Below are 20,354 nucleotides of genomic sequence, written 5' to 3'. Positions count from 1 at the left end.
TGTTTCCCATTATCAAAGAGGCGAAGAGACAGAGACGACAGGTGAGCTTCAAAGCTGATAAATTGGTTATTGCCGGTCATATCCAGCGACCACAGTCTTTTCCTCCACACCTGCCGTCCTCCGCCCCACGGAGAGACTTTCACCAACCCCCAGAACTAAGTAGAGGACATCCCTATGATCGGAGTGAATTTGATATATTAGACGTACCTGATGGGTACATGTATGAAGCGAAACATAGAAAAAATCTGAAAAAAAATCGGGTGGGATTGTCATTATTTATATAAAAAAAAATACATCCCCACGTAAAATTTTGTAAAAGTGATTCGGAGTGGGTACAATGAGTAATTATACAGAAAAATGTATTACGACTTGATCATGATGTACCTATGGGGTGTGTATATATACCCCCAGAAAACTCGAGATACTCTTCTCCAGAGGCATTTTCTGATATTGAAAAAGAAATGTTACTTTTTTGTCAAGATGATACCAAAGTTTCTCTAATAGGCGATTTTAATGCCAAAACAGAGCTACGACAAGATTTTGTGGAACCTGACAATAGTCTTGCAGAAATACTTGAAATCAATAGAAATGATGATCTTTATTCGTTTATGTATGATTTTGAATCATTAAGGTTGAATAATGTACCACTACAAAGGTTTAGTGAATGTAAATCTAAGATCAATAATTTTGGATACAAGCTCCTTGATTTTTGTAAATTAAACAATTTGTATATAGCAAATGGAAGACTAGGTGATGATAAAAATGTTGGTAAGGTTACTTGCAATGATTCAACTGTCATTGATTATGTGTTATTATCTTCAGATCTGTTCAAACTAGTTAAGAATTTCAAAGTTATTGATTTCAACCCATTAATATCAGATGTCCATTGTAGTATTGAACTCGTCTTACATGGAATTAATAATGAAAATAACAGCCACGGTAACCCCAGCTCTAATAGCATGTCTTATGTCGAATGGAACTGTGAGAAAAGTAATATATTTGTTGAAGTAATAAAAAACGATAATGAAGATGGTGTAAACAAAATTAGTGATGCATTAAAACAACTCCATGATACACCCGTGGACCAAATTAATAAAACCGAACTTAACGACATTGTGAGTCGAATAGGTAACCTCTTCACAAGGTCAGCTAATAAGGCGTTCGGTAAAAGATATCCAGACATGCGCCAGAGTAATAAATGTACAACTAATAAACCATGGTATACTGGAAAACGTAGAAAACTGTGAAATGAGTTTCACTTGGCCAAGAGTAAGTATAAATTAGTGAAAAATCAAATAAACAAAAAAGCCCTGAGAAATAAGAGTAAACAATATAGAAAAGAAACGAATAGGTGTTTTAAGGAATATCAGCATAAAATGGAAAGGGATATCAGGGAATCTGCAAATAGTAACCCCAAAATACTATGGAATTTATTAAATAAATTATCTGGTAAAGCTAAATCTAATAAAGTTGTCATACCAATAAATGAACTTTTTGAGTATTTCAAAAAGCTGAACAATTCAACTGATGACCGGGATGATGATAACATATATATTCCCGAACAAGAAAATAATACTTTTTACCAAATACTAGACGAAGATATTTCAGAGGAAGAGATTAAACATGCGGTAAATATTTTAAAACATAATAAACCTGTGGAAATGATGACATTTTAAATGAGCATATCAAGAGTACATTAACTAACTTTATGCCGTTTTATACAACGTTATTTAACAGTATACTAAATACTGGATTAGTCCCGGACTCTTGGACAGTTGGAATAATTAAGCCTATTTATAAAGATAAAGGAGAAACTTGCGACCCGGACAACTATAGAGCTATACCTCTAGTGTCTTGCTTGGGGAAAGTGTTTAATCATATCATCAATGATAGATTAACTAAATTAGCTGATGAAATTAACCTAATTTCTCCCTCTCAGGCAGGGTTTAGAAAAGGTTACTCGACGACTGAAAATATTTTTATATTACACTCATTAATAAACACATATTTTGCCCAAGGGAAAAGGCTATACTGTACATTTATTGATTTTCGAAAAGCGTTCGACACAGTTTGGCGAGCGGGATTATGGCAAAAGATGTTAAAAAGTAACATAAATGGAAAAGTTTTTAAGGTTATCCAAAACTTATATTTTAACACCAAGTCATGTGTTAAAAACGGAAATGAAATTTCGGAATTTTTCGTTTGCAATGTCGGATTAAAACGGGGAAAATGTATCCCCATTTTTGTTTTCACTATATCTGAATGATCTTGACAATTTTTTAATCCAAAATGATTTTGCATATCTTAATGATGTAGAAAGACTTTGTTAAATTAACATTGGAATGTATCTTAAACTATTTTATTTTACTATTTTAAGTTGGAAGTTAACTATTAATGTACAGAAAACGAAAGTCGTCATCTTTGAAAAAGAAAACGTAGACAACAATATGTGTTTAAACTGAATGAAGAAAATATCGAAGTCCAAAATTCTTATTCATATCTGGGCATATTATTTAATAGCAATGGGAAATTTAGTAAAGCAAAAACAAAAATAACTGAACAAGCTAAAAAGGCACTTAATGCATTGTACAAGAAAACAAGAAATATTCCATTGTCTGTTGATTTGCAACTTAAGTTATTTGATTCTCTTGTTTCACCGATCCTATTGTATGCTTGTGAGATATGGGGATTCGAAAACACTATTACCATAGAAAGAATGCATTTGCAATTTTGTAAAAAAATCATGAATGTGAAAATTTTTACTCCGAATTACATGATTTATGGAGAAACCGGAAGATATCCTCTGGAAGTAGAAATCAAGACAAGAATGATCATGTTCTGGTTTAAGTTGTTAACTGGCGGGAGCAAGATATCTAGTCTGATGTACAAAATGACATATGTTTTACAATAAAATGAACAAATGCATTTTAAATGGAATAATTACATAAAAAATATATTAAACAAGTTAGGTTGTAGCAATTTGTGGATTTTTCAAAATACTTGTACTATGAATAGAAATCATTTCAAAGCTGTAGTTAAACAGCGGTTAAAAGATCAATTTATACAGAAATGGTTCCAAGAGATAGAAAACTCTTCTCGTGGTAAATTCTACTCCATATTTAAGACAAACTTTCAGTATGAATCATATCTTACAAAACTTAATGAAAAAGATAGGAAAATTATTTGTAAATTCCGCACGTCTAATCTAAATTTCCCATTAGAGACTGGACGCTGGAATGCAAGTCCAAAATCAGATAGAATATGCCCTTTGTGTCAAACAGGTATAGGTGACGAACCACATTATTTGTTTAAATGCCAAAATACTTATATATCATCAATAAGAAAAATATATATCCATAATTATTACACTACAAACCCAAGCAACTTTAAGCTAAAAGGAATAATTTCTATTTGTAATTTACATGTTTTACCTAAAATAAGTCGTTTTCAGGCTTTAAGTGACATAAGATAAATGCAGTGCTATTATTCTGATGTATTATATATGTACATGTTGTATACACAATCTGTACTCACTTTGCTATGTAATTGAAATGTATTGAAATGTTGACCTCTTGTAACACACCTCGTGTGTCATGAGTGTAAAATAAAACTTGGTACTTGGTAAATGACCCGACGCTAGAGAGAATCACAACACTGAACTCCTCTCATGACACATAGATGACACTTAACTAAAGTGAAAACATATCACGAAATCATCTAAAAATGTATACACAAATATTTATAACTATTTCATGTAATATGAAATCATTTACTTAATAGTCAGAAAATAAAATGGTTCAGCTCTGTCACTCGGTTAAAAAGATAACCCGAGTTACCTCCAGTACAAAACAGCGCACTGAGGATACAACAGAGAACCAGTTTAATATTCAGGGTAATACCGATTTATCTCCCTTTTTAATTCATTGAAATTTCAGATCAGGCAAGAGAAATTGGTCATGCAGAATCTATGAATTGGCGTCGCGCGGCATAACCGTTCAATTTACCTTAATAGTTAATATGCGTTTTACCGCTGTGATACCAGGGTTTAATGCAAATTTATTCACATACGTAATTGGTGAATTCAAAACAATGACTCAGTGAACGTGTCATGTGACTTTGAACAATTGGTGTTTATGGAGTGACGTGCCTCCATACTTGTGTTGTGTTGAGACTAGTGGTGTACTAGCTCAAAAATTGGTGTTTGACTTCTTGGTATAGAATAATATAAAATTGATGGGTCTGCCCGTGGCGACTCACAATTATATATATAGATTAAAATAAGTATTTCAACTTCAGCCGAGACCACAAATATACCAGAACAAAAATTAAAATATTAAGGAAATGTATATTTGGTGTATGTTATTTTTTTCTACAATAAACACCACATAGACCTAAACAAATAAATAGTAAAAAACAACTTTCAACAAAACTTTTATTCGATATCTAATACGATTGAAAATAAGGTAAAAAATTAAAAGAAGAAAGATTTATTTTTTATTTTTTAGTTTAAACATATTTTATTTGAAAAAATTCCAATGGAATTGGACACAAGTTAAACAACTTAGAAACGTCCTCTTCCATAAACTTTTATACAATGGTAACATACATATATGGCAGCATTTCATGAACAGTTGATATAAATATTATATATACATATTTATAAAACTTAACATTAATGTATACAGATGGAAATATGCATTTCCCATATCAGTACTAGTTCAAGGAATTTCACTTAAAATGGCATAGATATAGTATGAATGTCATACCTAACAATTAAAGTATGTACATGTATAATAAAGCATAGTGAATAGATACAACTGAATGTTGGAACCAGTTTCTGCATGTAAACCGCATTTTTTTACTTAACATTTCATTTGACTAATAATGATGATTTGTCTTTATTATTTGATACTGAAGCAGATTATGCAAAACGATTCGTGTTTTTGATATATTCTTGTACAAACAACCGTATATTATCATTATCAGTCTGGTACAGATTAATAGAACCGTTCAACAGTACATCTAGATCAATGACTATATCATATCTAGACAATTGTCTGAAAAGTATATCCCGACACTGGTTGTATATATTACACTGAAAAAAATAATGAAAGTGGTTCTCTATTGAGAAAGAACAGTTACATGCTGGTGATAAGACTAAATTACACTTGAAAAGATCTGCATTCAACGCGCTACAGACGTGACGGCGTCTAGTATGTATTATATCAAATTTTCTGTTACCTGCAGACAGTTTAGTTACAGGTTTGTTTTTTCTAAAAATGCTATGTTTAAATTTTGACACTGTTTCTAGAGTTCTAGTTGAAATATCTAATGAATTCCACATTCTCAGGGCACTGGGGATAAACGATTTTTCATACAAAACTAGTCGACACTTGGGTAATACATAATCTTGACCATTTTAGGATAATTTTCTTTTGCTACTCTGACCAAGAAGATACATTTTGTACATATGCCATGTTTCTGGAAACAAAATGTGGTACTGATACATAGGTATATAACAATTGTCATAAATCTCTCCTTGTCGTATAAAAACCTCAGAGCTAACTAAACACCAAGAACACTTAGAACCTGACTACAGCAACAAGAAATGTGACACAGCCCTCTCTCATAAACAGTACACATTGATAAGGGAGGCAGGGACTGAACTGACCAATGACAAGCATGATTGAGTTCCTAGATGTGGAGCATTGTATTAGCTCTGGAGGGATAATGATCAACTCTCACTGGCATTTATCGTTAGAGAAAATATAAAAATAAAAGATTATGACGCATAACAATATTTCTCCATTTTACAACTGGACTTGTATGCAGAGGTATGGTTGTAACATACAATGTTTGTGTTGTGCAATCACATTCCCATAATACTGCATTTGAGATTTGATTTTTGCTTCTATATTAGGCTTACGAACCGGGAAGTAATTTGCCTTAAATACAAGGTTATACTGTGTAACACATAGACATACCGTGAGGGGTAATGGCGTTTGTAAGGGGGTCAAACATGTGACCTGTATCGTCATCTGTTACAATAAATGTTCTGTCAAATCGCTGTGATTTGTGTGCAGCGTATCAGGACCATACAATACCATTACCTGAAGTAACATATACAGGATACCGCTATTTAAATGAAAGGAACTGTCGATAAAAAAACGCCTAGTTTAGGTGTTTCAGTCTCAGTATTGTGAACATTACATGATTGACAACAAGTTTTTTTTACCATTGAGTGAATTAACGGGTTAGTGGTATGTTTCCATAGATAAATCATTGTTGTTGTTCAAGTTTGCATTCACGCATACATATTCGCAAAGGATTACAATTAATCATAATTAATGATGATGATGATGATGATGATGACGAAGCTCATTAACTTTGGAATGAAAATGTGTCCCTGAGGGTCAAGACCTGAATACGGTTAAGTGTTTTGACTTAATCCTTAAAAATAATATTAAATTCGTGCAGTGTTGAATTTGTAGATGCGAAATTGTTATATAAGCAGTGCTACTAAATTTTGTTTTTAACGTCATCATATCTACAGTGGTAAGGTTCAATCGTCATTGAATACATTTACTTATTATCGTTCAGGGAGATTAAGTAACCGAATATTTAATCGAAATGTATTAAGATGATTAATACTTTTAACTTTACAGCGTAGACAAACCACTTCATAATTAAAAAAAGTTATATTCTAATGGCTAATTTGAATATCCTTCAAGCTTATTTCTGGGTTTTTTTTCAATTTTTGAGCCTGTTATTAGAGAAATGAGACGAAGTTTACGTTAAACGCCCTGTAGTCTAGACTTCTCCTCAGTTACCTATGCATTCATAATGATTGGGTCTTTGTTGGTACACAAACGAATACTTAAACGTATTTAGACCTCTGCTTTGTTGATTATCACATTTTACGTACACGTTGTACATTGAATAGGAACTCAGAACCAGGAAGAACATATCTTCTATTTATAGCTCTATTTTGTCTACTGATATGTAAATAAAGGTTGGGAGGACACCGTATTATATGTCTGACGTGAAATTGTCATTGTTATCCAAACTTACGTAATACCTTGACCGTGACACCAAGGATAGGTGTGGCGATTTATACACATACATTAAATTTCTATTATATTCAGTGTTGTGTTATACCGTCCATTTTCTATTATATACAGTGTTGTGTTTATACCGTCCACCTTCTATTATATTCAGTGTTGTGTGTATACCGTCCATTTTCTATTACATACAGTGTTGTGTGTATACCGTCCACTTTCTATTATATACAGTGCTGTGTGTATACCGTTCACTTTCTATTATATACAGTGTTGTGTTATACCGTCCACTTTCTATTATATACAGTGTTGTGTTTATGCCGTCCATTTTCTATTATATACAGTGCTGTGTGTATACCGTCCACTTTCTATTATATACAGTGTTGTGTGTATACCGTCCACTTTCTATTACATACAGTTTTGTGTTTATACCGTCCACTTTCTATTATATTCAGTGTTGTGTGTATACCGTTCACTTTCTATTATATACAGTGTTGTGTTATACCGTCCACTTTCTATTATAAACAGTGTTGTGTTTATGCCGTCCATTTTCTATTATATACAGTGCTGTGTGTATACCGTCCACTTTCTATTACATACAGTGCTGTGTTTATACCGTCCACTTTCTATTACATACAGTGCTGTGTTTATACCATCCACTTTCTATTATATACAGTGTTGTGTTTATACCGTCCATTTTCTATTATATACAGTGTTGTGTGTATACCGTCCACTTTCTATTATATACAGTGCTGTGTGTATACCGTCCACTTTCTATTACGTACAGTGCTGTGTTTATACCGTCCACTTTCTATTATATACAGTGTTGGATTTAAACCGACCACTTTCTATTACATACAGTGTTGTGTGTATACCGTCCATTTTCTATTATATACAGTGTTGTGTTATACCGTCCATTTTCTATTATATACAGTGTTGTGTTGATACCGTCCACTTTCTGTTATATACAGTGTTGTGTTTATACCGTCCACTTTCTATTATATACAGTGTTGTGTGTATACCGTCCATTTTCTATTATATACAGTGCTGTGTTTATACCGTCCACTTTCTATTATATACAGTGTTGTGTTGATACCGTCCACTTTCTATTATATACAGTGTTGTGTTTATACCGTCCACTTTCTATTATATACAGTGTTGTGTTGATACCGTCCACTTTCTATTATATACAGTGTTGTGTGTATACCGTCCACTTTCTATTATATACCGTGTTGTGTGTATACCGTCCACTTTCTATTATATACAGTGTTGTGTTATACCGTCAATTTTCTATTATATAACAGTGTTGTGTGTATACCGTCCACTTTCTATTACATACAGTGTTGTGTGTATACCGTCCACTTTCTATTATATACAGTGTTGTGTTTATAACGTCCACTTTCTATTATATACAGTGTTGTGTTATACCGTCAATTTTCTCTTATATAACAGTGTTGTGTGTATACCGTCCACTTTCTATTATATCCAGTGTTGTGTGTATACCGTCCATTTTCTATTATATACAGGGTTGTGTTTATTCCGTCCACTTTCTATTATATACAGTGTTGTGTTTATAACGTCCACTTTCTATTATATACAGTGTTGTGTTTATAACGTCCACTTTCTATTATATACAGTGTTGTGTTTATAACGTCCACTTTCTATTATATACAGTGTTGTGTTTATAACGTCCACTTTCTATTATATACAGTGTTGTGTTATACCTCAATTTTCTATTATATAACAGTGTTGTGTGTATTCCGTCCACTTTCTATTACATACAGTGTTGTGTCTATCCCGTCCACTTTCTATTATATACAGTGTTGTGTTTATCCCGTCCATTTTCTATTACATACAGTGTTGTGTGTATCCCGTCCACTTTCTATTACATACAGTGTTGTGTTTATACCGTTCACTTTCTATTATATACAGTGTTGTGTGTATCCCGTCCACTTTCTATTACATACAGTGTTGTGTTTATACCGTTCACTTTCTATTATATACAGTGTTGTGTGTATACCGTCCACTTTCTATTACATCAGTGTTGTGTGTATACCGTCCACTTTTTATTACATACAGTGTTGTGTTTATACCGTCCACTTTCTATTATATACAGTGTTGTGTTTATAACGTCCATTTTCTATTACATACAGTGTTGTGTGTATACCGTCCATTTTCTATTATATACAGTGTTGTGTTTATAACGTCCATTTTCTATTACATACAGTGTTGTGTGTATACCGTTCACTTTCTATTACATACAGTGTTGTGTTTATCCCGTCCTCTTTCTATTACATTCAGTGTTGTGTGTATACCGTCCACTTTCTATTACATACAGTTTTGTGTGTATACCGTCCACTTTCTATTATATACCGTGTTGTGTGTATACCGTCCACTTTCTATTACATACAGTGTTATGTGTATACCGTCCACTTTTTATTACATACAGTGTTGTGTTTATACCGTCCACTTTCTATTACATACAGTGTTGTGTTTATATCGTCCACTTTCTATTATATACAGTGTTGTGTGTATACCGTTCACTTTCTATTACATACAGTGTTGTGTATATACCGTCCACTTTCTATTACATACAGTGTTGTGTGTATACCGTCTACTTTCTATTACATACAGTGTTGTGTGTATACCGTCCACTTTCTGTTATATACAGTGTTGGCTTGGAAACCTTGATGTTTTATACGTTTGATGATAGTATTGATGGAGTCTTATCCTTCATATTGGAGAAACACATGCATATCTTTTATCCTCCAGAAAAAATGAAATACAAGATGACTTAGTGTCCGTTTTGATAGTTTTATACTTTAACATTCCTCTAGTGTGCTGCAAACTGAGCGAAATAATTTAAACGAGAGCAAAATTTGAATATTTGTATTTCTTTATCCCTAAAACACCACAATAGAGCTATATTCAATAACTTATGTCATGTTTTCTTAACAAATATATCAGCAGCATACGGACCAGAACTCTATCTGCTTAGCAGAGCAACAAATGGAAATACTACACCAGGAAGTACCTATTTAACAATACAGAAAATCCATATAGGACAGCAAACACAGTAACAGTGAAACCGTTTCTGCTCCATAAAATGTATGCTCATTTCGTCCATTTAAAAGTTGTCATTAGTAGTCAAAATGAAAAATAAAGACAACATATTCTAACAATGTTCTGAAACACGTGCAGATATACACTTACATGAGATATACATGATATTTGGAGAAGAAGAAAAAAGAATACGGTACACCAGGAAGTTTTGGTTGTTGCTATGACACCAACTGTGTATTTCCATAGGTCGCGTGAGTGTTCACGTACAGTATAACAAAAGAGTGTTGTTGTGGGATAGCCTCCAAATAACAGTACAATCAAGTAAATACCAAAGTTTCTACCACAATACGCTGTGTTATTCCACTCTCAGATAATTGTATAAACACGCAGACTGTTAGATAAATATGAGTTATATATGACCTTCAAGAGTTTTGACTGGTCGAGATGAACTTTGACCGGGAAGACTTTTTCCACGTGCTTTTTGCCACCTGCTGTTTTGTTTACGTCGTCGGCTGTCAACATCCGACAAATGTTGGTGACTTTGTGAGGTTATGCGGACATGGTGGTTATTAAGGCAATATTAAAAGATGATGCTTAAAGATTTGATCGCTAGTTTCAGGCAAAATTGCTACAGACGCTCGATATCGTTTCGACGTCACACCATCGCGTGTGCAGGTCGTGAAACCAAAACAAGATCTGTCACAGTGTCGGGAAACATTTCGTTCTCCCAACGTCCCATTATCGCTATTTAGACGGTCTGACTATGGCTGAGCTTTCACTATAAACGTCAACCACAGAACCGTCACGAAAAAACGTAGGCCTAGAAACGTAGGCCAATGGTTTTGGATATTGACAGCGATAAGTTCGTCTACAATGGTTCATCACTTGGCGGGAGGCAGACTTCGTACGATATGATTACGCGCATATAGTCCGTGGTTAATTTATATAAATTAATGCAATACTACTACTCTCAATATTTAAAGCCGTTCATCTATTTTATTTGAATATTAATGAGTGACTTTTTTCATATGGGTCATATCACTACGCCAGCCTTGTCAACAAACACATGTGTGTATGTTATTTCCGACTGATCATGAGATTGTGGTTGAAACAGATCACACGACTCGTGGTTGTTGAGTATGGTATTTATTTCACTCTCGTTAGTTAATTTCCAAAAGTTACAGAAAGACACTCGCTAAAGCCCGTGTCTTTTGTAACTTTTGAAAATTAACTAATTCGAGTGAAATAAATACCATAGTCAACAACCACTCGTTGTGTAACCTCTATAACTACAACCTTGTTGAGACTATGTTTTTAGATTGATAATGTAAGACATAAAATGTCTAAACAAACATCTGGCAGTAGTCAGAAGGAGAAACCTTGACATTTTTTGCACGAATGAGCCATTACATACATAAATGTAATTATAACGTATCATAGCTAATTATAAGGTACAAGATATCTTTAGTATTTTCTGTTTTAAAAACTAATCGTACCGTATCGTCTGCTGTCAATATAAAGCGGCAACACCATGATTGTAAATATATAAATCTTTAATCTAATTAGCATGCTCTGGATAGGAAATCGTTACAAAATTTGCAGATATACGCTGTTTCAATTAGCATTTAATTTTAAATCCATATCAATATGCAAGCGTTAATGAAAACTGAGCGATAATGTAAGCTTTTTAATACGAAAACCAGAATGTAAAATAAAGGTTGTATTTGTAAAGGAGTGTTTTCTGAAGCTAGCCTGACTGTTATGATGATAACAACTCTGATCAAGTAAAATAAACATATCATAGACAGGTGTTGTGTACTATAGCTACATTATTTTATAGACAAGTGGGCATGTAATTACTACAGAGAGGAAGAAGCTAAATAGACGGATGGTAGTAATAGACAGGTTAAAGATATAGAAAGGCGATAGCTATAGACAGGTAGTAGTTATAGACAGATAATAGCTATATAGCTATAGAAAGGTGATAGCTATAGACTTATGGTAGTTATAGACAGGTTAAAGATATAGAAAGGCGATAGCTATAGACAGGTAGTAGTTATAGGCAGATAATAGCTATATAGCTATAGAAAGGTGATAGCTATAGGCTTACGGTAGTTATAGACAGGTAAAAAATATAGAAAGGTGATAGCTATAGACAGGTAGTAATTATAGACAGGTAATAGATATAGAAAGGCGATAGCTATAGACAGGTAGTAGTTATAGACAGATAATAGCTATATAGCTATAGAAAGGTGATAGCTATAGACTTATGGTAGTTATAGACAGATTAAAGATATAGAAAGGTGATAGCTATAGACAGGTAGTAATTATAGACAGGTAATAGATATAGAGATGTGATAGCTATAGACTGGTGGTAGTTTTAGACAGGCAATATATATAGAGAGGTGATATCAATAGACTGGTGGTTGTTATAGACAAGTAATAGTTACAGATATTTGATATCTATAGACTGGTGGTAGTTATAGACAGGTAATATTTACAGAGAGGTGGTAGTTATAGACTGGTGGTAGTTATAGACAAGCTAAGGTTAGGTTAGGAATTGAACAATCTTCTTCACCGGACTAAAAAAAATACAATACATAGTACATGCTGATACTAATGAAATTAACAAAATGTACAATGTATCATAAAAAACAAATACAGCTAAATTTCATTAAATTTCATCAGTTCATATTGAAAATTCGTCTCTGTAATTGTAAACCAGGTCTTGGTTATCCCAAAACTTGTCAGGTCTATTTCAAAACAGTTTGTATTTGGCACAAATATCACAGAATCTCGTATATTGTTCCAAAGGCATGTGATAGTTTTGTACAGGTGGTAGGTAAAGACAGGTGGTCGCTATAGACTGTTGGTAGGTAAAGACAGGTTGTAGCTTTAGAGAGGAAGTAGTTATGGACAGATGGTAGCCTTAGACAGATGGCGTAAGTTGTTATTTTGACCGGTGCTATTGCCAGGTAATAGAGTGTAGCTTTAAATGTTGGAGATACATGTAGCTATAGAAAAGATTATTTATTTAAAGGTTCGTTTGACTTTCATAATATACTCGGGATAGTTATTGACGCTATTTCATACAAATTGAACTGCAGTTGTAAACAAATGATGTCTATTTCTGGTTTGACTGTACGTCTAAACTCAGGTTAAAGCCATAGACAAGCATTACTTTATAAGACTTTGGCGGTAGTAAAATGATGTCTATTTCTGGTTTCTGGCAAACAAAAAGAATAGGGAAAGATGTCACACACGAATACAGCTAGCTTTATTCAATGAGAATGATGACATGATTGCTCGTCAATGGACACCGTCTTATGCAGTTAATTTAACGATTGGTTGTTTATGCACACATTCTAAGGCAGGTAATATAAAGATTTGTTGTTTATGCACGCATTCTAAGGCGGGTGATATAACGTTTTGTTGTGCATGCACACAGTCTAAGGCAGGTACTATAAAGGTTGGTTGTTTATGTACACAGTCTTAGGCAGGTAATATACAGATTGGTTGTTTATGCACACAGTCTAAGGCAGGTAATATAAATGTTGGTTGTTTATGCACACAGTCTAAGGCAGGTAATATAAAGATTGGTTGTTTATGCACACAGTCTAAGGCAGGTAATATAAAGGTTGGTTGTTTATGCACACAGTCTAAGGCAGGTAATATAACGATTTGTTGTTTATGCACACAGTCTTAGGCAGGTAATATAAATATTGGTTGTTTATGCACACAGTCTAAGGCAGGTAATATAACGATTTTTTGTTTATGTACCCAGTCTAAGGCAGGTAATATAAAGACATTTGCTAAATACAGACAGTACGTGAATCACATTTTACCTTATTTTTTTTTTTTCATTTCCTTTTTTTTTTTTTTGTAAATTTTTGGGAACATTTTTAAAACAAAATAATTTTCAAAGCAATAATTAATGAAACGACAAATTATATAAACAAAAATGTTGCTGACAGTTCTCATGACAGTTGTTTGATACATGTATGTACTCCTCTAGAAAGAGTGTGCATCTTTTCTGTCATGATAGTATTACATGTGGCGGGTATTGGCAGGCGCACTGTTATTGAACCCGCCCTTTTCCACTACTTGAGCCGGGTTGCAGATTTCCATGTAGGCATTTTGTGTATAGTACTGAACAGGAGTAAAATATGCCGACTGCTTCTCTGTGTCCACTTTGCTGCACTTGTAAGATTTGTATACGGCAGTTCTGCAAATAATGATGGTAACCATAGATTTTGGCCAGACAGACATTCATTGTCGTTAAGACGCGTTTGTATGATTGCTCCTTTATAATAAATATCAATACCATCATGCAACACAATGGTTGATTAATGTTCAAAGCAAGAAGTTGACAATGTTTAAAGGATATTTTTGTCTATTACAAATAAATATATTTATACTGAAAGTTTTTATGTGGTGATATTCGATGATAATAAAATATTATTTTGTTCTTCCCAATCAATGGTGATATGTACATATATGTGAAGATATATAACACCTTTTTAAGGAGAAATAACAATTAGGTGATAATATGGAAAATTCTGATTAAATCATATCTTACCCTATGAGTATCACTGTGATGACCACTAACAGGACAACTACAGTTATGATGATATCAGTGCTGATGGTGTTCACAACCGTCACATGCTTGTCGCCTGAAGAGAAATGTAAATACAACTAAGTAAAATTATTTTGTCCATAAAGTGTGGAACTAAAGGCAATTAAGCGAACACTGAGGGTAGTTTAAACATGCAACACTGCAGAATCGTCCATCTGTTTGCATGGAAAGCACAAAACACTGATAGTTGTTCAGTCTGCTTACACGGACAGCATAAAACACTGACAGTTGTTCAGTCTGCTTACACGGACAGCACAAACACACTGAAAGTTGTTCAATCTGTTAACACGGACAGCACAAAACACTGTCAGTTGTTCAATCTGCTTACACGGACAGCACAAAACACTGACAGTTGTTCAATCTGCTTACACGGACAGCGTAAAACACTGAACGTTGTTCAATCTGCTTATACGGACAGTACAACACACTGACAGTTGTTCAGTCTGCTTACACGGACAGCACAAAACACTGATAGTTGTTCAATCTGCTTACACGGACAGCACAAAACACTGAAAGTTGTTCAATCTGCTTACACGGACAGCACAAAACACTGAAAGTTGTTCAGTCTGCTTACACGGACAGCATAACACACCGAGAGTTGTTCAATCTGCTTAAACGGACAGCACACACACTGAAAGCTGTTCAATCTGCTTACACGTACAGCACAAAACACTGAAAGTTGTTCAATCTGCTTACACGGACAACACAGCACTCTGAAAGTTGTTCAATCTGCTTACACGGACAGCACAAAACACTGAAAGTTGTTCAATCTGCTTACACGGACAGCACAAAACACTGAAAGTTGTTCAATCTGCTTACACGGACAGCACAAACACTGAAAGTTGTTCAGTCTGCTTACACGGACAGCACAAAACACTGATAGTTGTTCAGTCTGCTTACACGGACAGCACAAACACAGAAAGTTGTTCAGTCTGCTTAGACGGACAGCACAAAACACTGATAGTTGTTCAGTCTGCTTACACGGACAGCACAAAACACTGAAAGGTTTTCAATCTGCTTACACGGACAGCACAAAACACTGACAGTTGTTCAATCTGCTTACACGGACAGCACAAAACACTTAAGATTATTCAATCTGTTTACATGGACAACTAAAAACACTGAAGACAGTTACTTTTCCTAATACTGCAGGAATATAACATAGAAAGCACATTACGCTTTTTATTTTCACTGCTGCCATTGTGAAGGTAACACAGCGACAGTCTGTGACGCAAACACAGCGACAGCCTGTGACGTAAACACCAATATGACATTGTGAACGTAACACAGCGACAACCTGTGACATAAACACCAATGTGACATTTTGAAGGTAACACAGCGACAGCCTGTGACGTAAACACCAATATGACATTGCAATGCACCCTGTTTTGATTGTACAGGGGCCATTTGAAATATGTAATTACTTCACCTGAACATTAAAAAAATAAATACTGAAAAGTTCAGGTGAAGCCGTTATACGTTTTATTTAATCGCAATAAGATAGAAACCCAACGAACAAATCGATTGGGCCAAAAAATAAGGAAATCAAATAGATCTAAACTACTGCTAAAAAGGAGTGGAGGTTTGGGAATTGAAAGAAATAATTTCGGTACAAAAACGCAACACATAATAAAGTTAAAGTTACAAGCTCTTACTTACGAGTTTTTGTTTTGGTCGCAGTAGTTCGTGTGGTGGTTGTTGTCGTGGTAGGAACACTGGAAGTTGTTTGTGTGGTGGTTTCTGTCGTCGTAGAAACACTGGTAGTAGTATCCTCAGCTGTAGTTGTTGTTCCAGCCGTTGTACTCGTAGTAGTAGGGCAGTCGAGAGGAGGAACAGAACTGGGGCCTAAACATTTATAGAGTTCTCGTCAAGATATATGTTAATGTGTCGTCATCGTCAGATCTATCATGATGACGAAATCACATATTAAAGTTGAACTTCTTAATTAGGTCATTTTTTTCTCATTCCTTTGGAAGGTAATTCATTCATAAAACATTTTGTAATAAAACGAATACAATAACATAACAGTAACAATAATTAGAGGTTCTTACATAACGCTTTAACACAACCTAGTTCGTAGGTCTTCTCAAAGCGGTTCACAAACTACGAAAAGCAAACAAATAGAATCAATCATCAGCATTTTTTTAAAAACATTTAAATAATTCAAATGAATCTGGGTTAAGTATGTTAACATAATCCTAGCATATATGGTATTTTAGCATGAATCAAAACATGAATTAAGAAGGATTTACTTACCAAGAAAATTAAAGTAACAATAAACATCATGATTGAAGTTACTTACTGACGCAGTATGCCTGAGGACAGCTAGTTGCACTCTTGAGATTATAAACTCGAAAAGAGCAACAATTTTTCACTTGGACGGTGAAAGAACTGTGGCAGTTTGAGAAGGGTGACGTCATGCAGATCTTTCTATCTACGGTTCCCTCTGAAACATCTGGCATGGTGTCTGTTAAGGAAATGGGGATACATTTGCATTACGTAACATACATGTAGATGTATAGATAGCACATGTCAAGTTCGATTTTTATAATGAAACAACCGGCAAGTCATTTACAGTGATGGTAAAATACTAACGATATATCTCATATTGTATGCAAAATGAATTGTTATTTGTTCATGCGATAGATAATTGTTCTCAAATTGTATCTGTTCACCATATAGCTCTATTAGGTATAATTTACACTGACCATACATTCTCGAGAACTATGGACAATAGAACGTGCAGATAATTATTAAGGATTTAAGTTTCATCTGTCTCTTTTGTAATTAAGATACATCACACATTTTACTTTGTATTCCTTTTCTGTTCGAAAATTGGCTATGGGACACATTCATGTGTTACATTTTTTTTATTACTTATACACGTAATAGTGTACTGTTGTGTACCAGTATACTATAGTGTTGGCCGTTTGTTTAACTTATATCCTCACAAATTGATAGTTTTGGATCTGGAAGTACTATAGTGATGTTATCAATCTGAACCTTCTTTTTTTCTTCCTCTATTGTAAATACAATAATTGTATTGCTTTATCTGTAAAGTTACTCACCATTCATCCAGAGTTGATACTGCGTCCCACATCCACCAGAAACTAAAACACTACTGTCATTAGTCAGGTCAGTGCCCGCGTCTCCTATCAATCTGTACCATTTCTCAGTGAGGACTGCATCACAATTCTTGTTATTGTACACAGATTCTACGTGGCTAGGCGATCGTGTTGAGTCGGCGGTGAAATTCTCGTATGTCAAACAGGGATCTATGATAAATATAGATAAACTTTATAGAATAATTCTATATTCATTTTCTCAGAAAATATAAATATGTAGAAACACACCGTTTTGCAGGCATACAACACCTTGTGATATTATTATATAAAAACTATAAGTTTAATGTATATTTATTTAAAGAGGACTTCATTTTGGTCGTTAAATATATTCATATACTAGATTTGGAAGTATATAAACTTTAGACGAATATTATAAATGATATATATAGGATATTAAATGGTTTTCTGTTGGATACTATATATATCTAACGAGTATGGTCGAATTTCGATATATTGAGTAGCCCGAAGCAAGGTTTAAATATAAGAGTATTCTGCCGTAGTTGTGAAATATGCATGGTATGGGAAAAAGCGTATTCTTTTTCTATCAATTTCATTTCAAATCACAACGACGAAATGTAAAAGTGTTTAAAAAGTGCAGAAAAAGTAGCGGAATATTAAACACCAAGCTCTTGAAATTGCACCTTAAAGCAAGGATGGCGCCATTATAAAGTGTTTTCTAACTTATTCTACCTTTATCTGCTATTATCTGTTCAGATTCTCCAAAATGTTGTCAACCGTCTTGTTAATTAAACTAGAATAATGTATAGAACAAATGTGTAACCTAACAACCAAATACATTTGTAATTCATATAAAACTGCAAAAAGTACGGTTTTTGAATGCAATGAGCAGAGATTATCGTTCTGATTGGTCAAAGTTCCAAGATATATTCCCACATGCAAATAAAATCGTAAATTACTTTCTACAGATCTGCACTGCATTGACGATATAGGTGAGATAAACAATGGTATTTTTTGTATATCTCTGATGGAATGTAAAACACTAACATTATAAGCATCAACAATAACAAGTTCGTATCTGTGTATACTGACAGCTATAATGACTCTAGATGTAATTATCTAGATGGCGAAACTTTGTCATCATACATCGAATGAAAGTAGATCTCACCTGCTGTCACACTGGCAGGAATGCCCAGGCAAAGAACAAGTAGGAGAATGAACACTGCCATGCCTTCCTCGTTTGTTCTAACGTCCACGTATCCTCGACTACATATCGGTGATGAGGAGGCGAACCACCCTGTTACCCGGTCTGTTTACGTCTGATTTGGAATCCTGCCACTATGCTGTCAATTCACCCATTGATTTCGTCATTCCCGGATGTAACATGAATACACAATTGATCGAGCCTTTTATAACATGACCTGCGTAATAAACAGTCGATAATGGCGCGCACTTGTAATTTTAATGAATATGCTTTACATGCAAATGGTGGCTGGTGATATCAAATACCTTGACTGTAGTGAAACATAATGACGAATCAATGGGGTGCACTACATTTGTTCTTTAGCCCCCTTCGTTGTTAGTTGTATTGAATTTGACATTGTCTGGGTGTAAACACAGTTTGGTAGAGATTTATTTATCTAACCTGATCGATCGGAAAATATGAACACTAGATACTACCGCTTGTTCCTTGTCACGTGATTTGGGAAAAGGGTAGACGTTGTTTATGTAGATCCAGGTAGATACATTATCCTCAAACATAGGCTCCCTATGCTAGTGCTACTATATGGTAAACTTTAACATGGGTACGCTACTTTTATTATTGAAAATATATCCTTTGTTAGATAACTTTACTGAACACAGATCATGCAAACTTATGTCAGGTGTAACAAAAACTAGCACGATGTACTCAAAGGTTCTATTGTTAACATTTTGTTTCATAAATTGTTTAATGTAACCAGTACCCTGAATGTACGCTGGCGATGGCGCTGTTTTGGAGAACACATTAAATCTTAATTTTCAAACAACATTTAATTTTCTACCGTTTTACTTACAATTCTGTCTTTCCTTTAATTAATTTAATCAATATTGGTTGTACTTTAACCGAAAATGATAATGGTTATAATTATTGCAGGGATTTCTGCCTTTAAATCTGTCTTCTATGGTAGGTTTCATTATACGAAACGTTGGAAGTGAAAAAATAAAAAGTAGCATATAAATGTCGGTTAAATTAAATGTATACTTGTTTACTTTGTACTGATGCTAATTACTATTGCCAGAGAAGAAGTTGCATATACAAAAGTTAATCTAGATACACTAGTCACATCAGCTGTTTATGGTAATGTAGGGGTATGCTTACTTTGTCATGTAGTTGAATTCCACTTTTCTGAAAACATATCTCATCACATAACATACCATACCTAGTATGCATATCTGGATACCGTTGTTTACCATGTATTATCGTTCTTTGTTTAATCTCTCACGATTTTCCATATCTTACTAATACCCTACATA

At 34.1% G+C, this 20,354-nt stretch overlaps 1 protein-coding gene and 1 long non-coding RNA gene across 2 annotated transcripts; one reads left to right on the top strand and one right to left on the bottom strand.

The window, feature by feature from the left end:
• The first annotated feature begins 11,383 nt into the window (after positions 1–11,383).
• LOC110464737 lies at positions 11,384–14,139 on the top strand. Its single transcript, XR_002464528.1, has 2 exons — positions 11,384–13,831; positions 13,874–14,139. It is a non-coding gene; the product is annotated as an uncharacterized LOC110464737 (long non-coding RNA).
• Positions 14,032–19,254, bottom strand: LOC110464736 (cell wall integrity and stress response component 2-like). Its single transcript, XM_021520100.1, has 6 exons — positions 19,009–19,254; positions 17,826–18,032; positions 17,060–17,224; positions 16,417–16,602; positions 14,701–14,794; positions 14,032–14,346 (listed from the first exon to the last, which is right to left on the bottom strand). Exons 1-6 carry the CDS (start codon positions 19,067–19,069, stop codon positions 14,169–14,171), a joined length of 891 nt encoding a protein of 296 aa, XP_021375775.1. The 5' UTR covers positions 19,070–19,254; the 3' UTR covers positions 14,032–14,168.
• Between the last annotated feature and the right edge of the window lie 1,100 nt (positions 19,255–20,354).

Source organism: Mizuhopecten yessoensis, unplaced genomic scaffold, assembly GCF_002113885.1.
Source record: "Mizuhopecten yessoensis strain PY_sf001 unplaced genomic scaffold, ASM211388v2 scaffold11029, whole genome shotgun sequence".
NCBI classification, from domain to species: Eukaryota; Metazoa; Mollusca; class Bivalvia; order Pectinida; family Pectinidae; genus Mizuhopecten; species Mizuhopecten yessoensis.
This window is presented reverse-complemented; position numbering and strand designations above follow the sequence as displayed.

Coding starts and splice junctions, on each gene's coding strand:
- LOC110464736 (XM_021520100.1), bottom strand. CDS start 19,069: ATGGCAGTGTTCATTCTCCTACTTGTTCTTTGCCTGGGCATTCCTGCC. Junction 17,225..17,825: donor GTATCAACTCTGGATGAATG/GTGAGTAACTTT, acceptor TTTCCTTAACAG/ACACCATGCCAGATGTTTCA. Junction 16,603..17,059: donor TCCTCAGGCATACTGCGTCA/GTAAGTAACTTC, acceptor ATAAATGTTTAG/GCCCCAGTTCTGTTCCTCCT.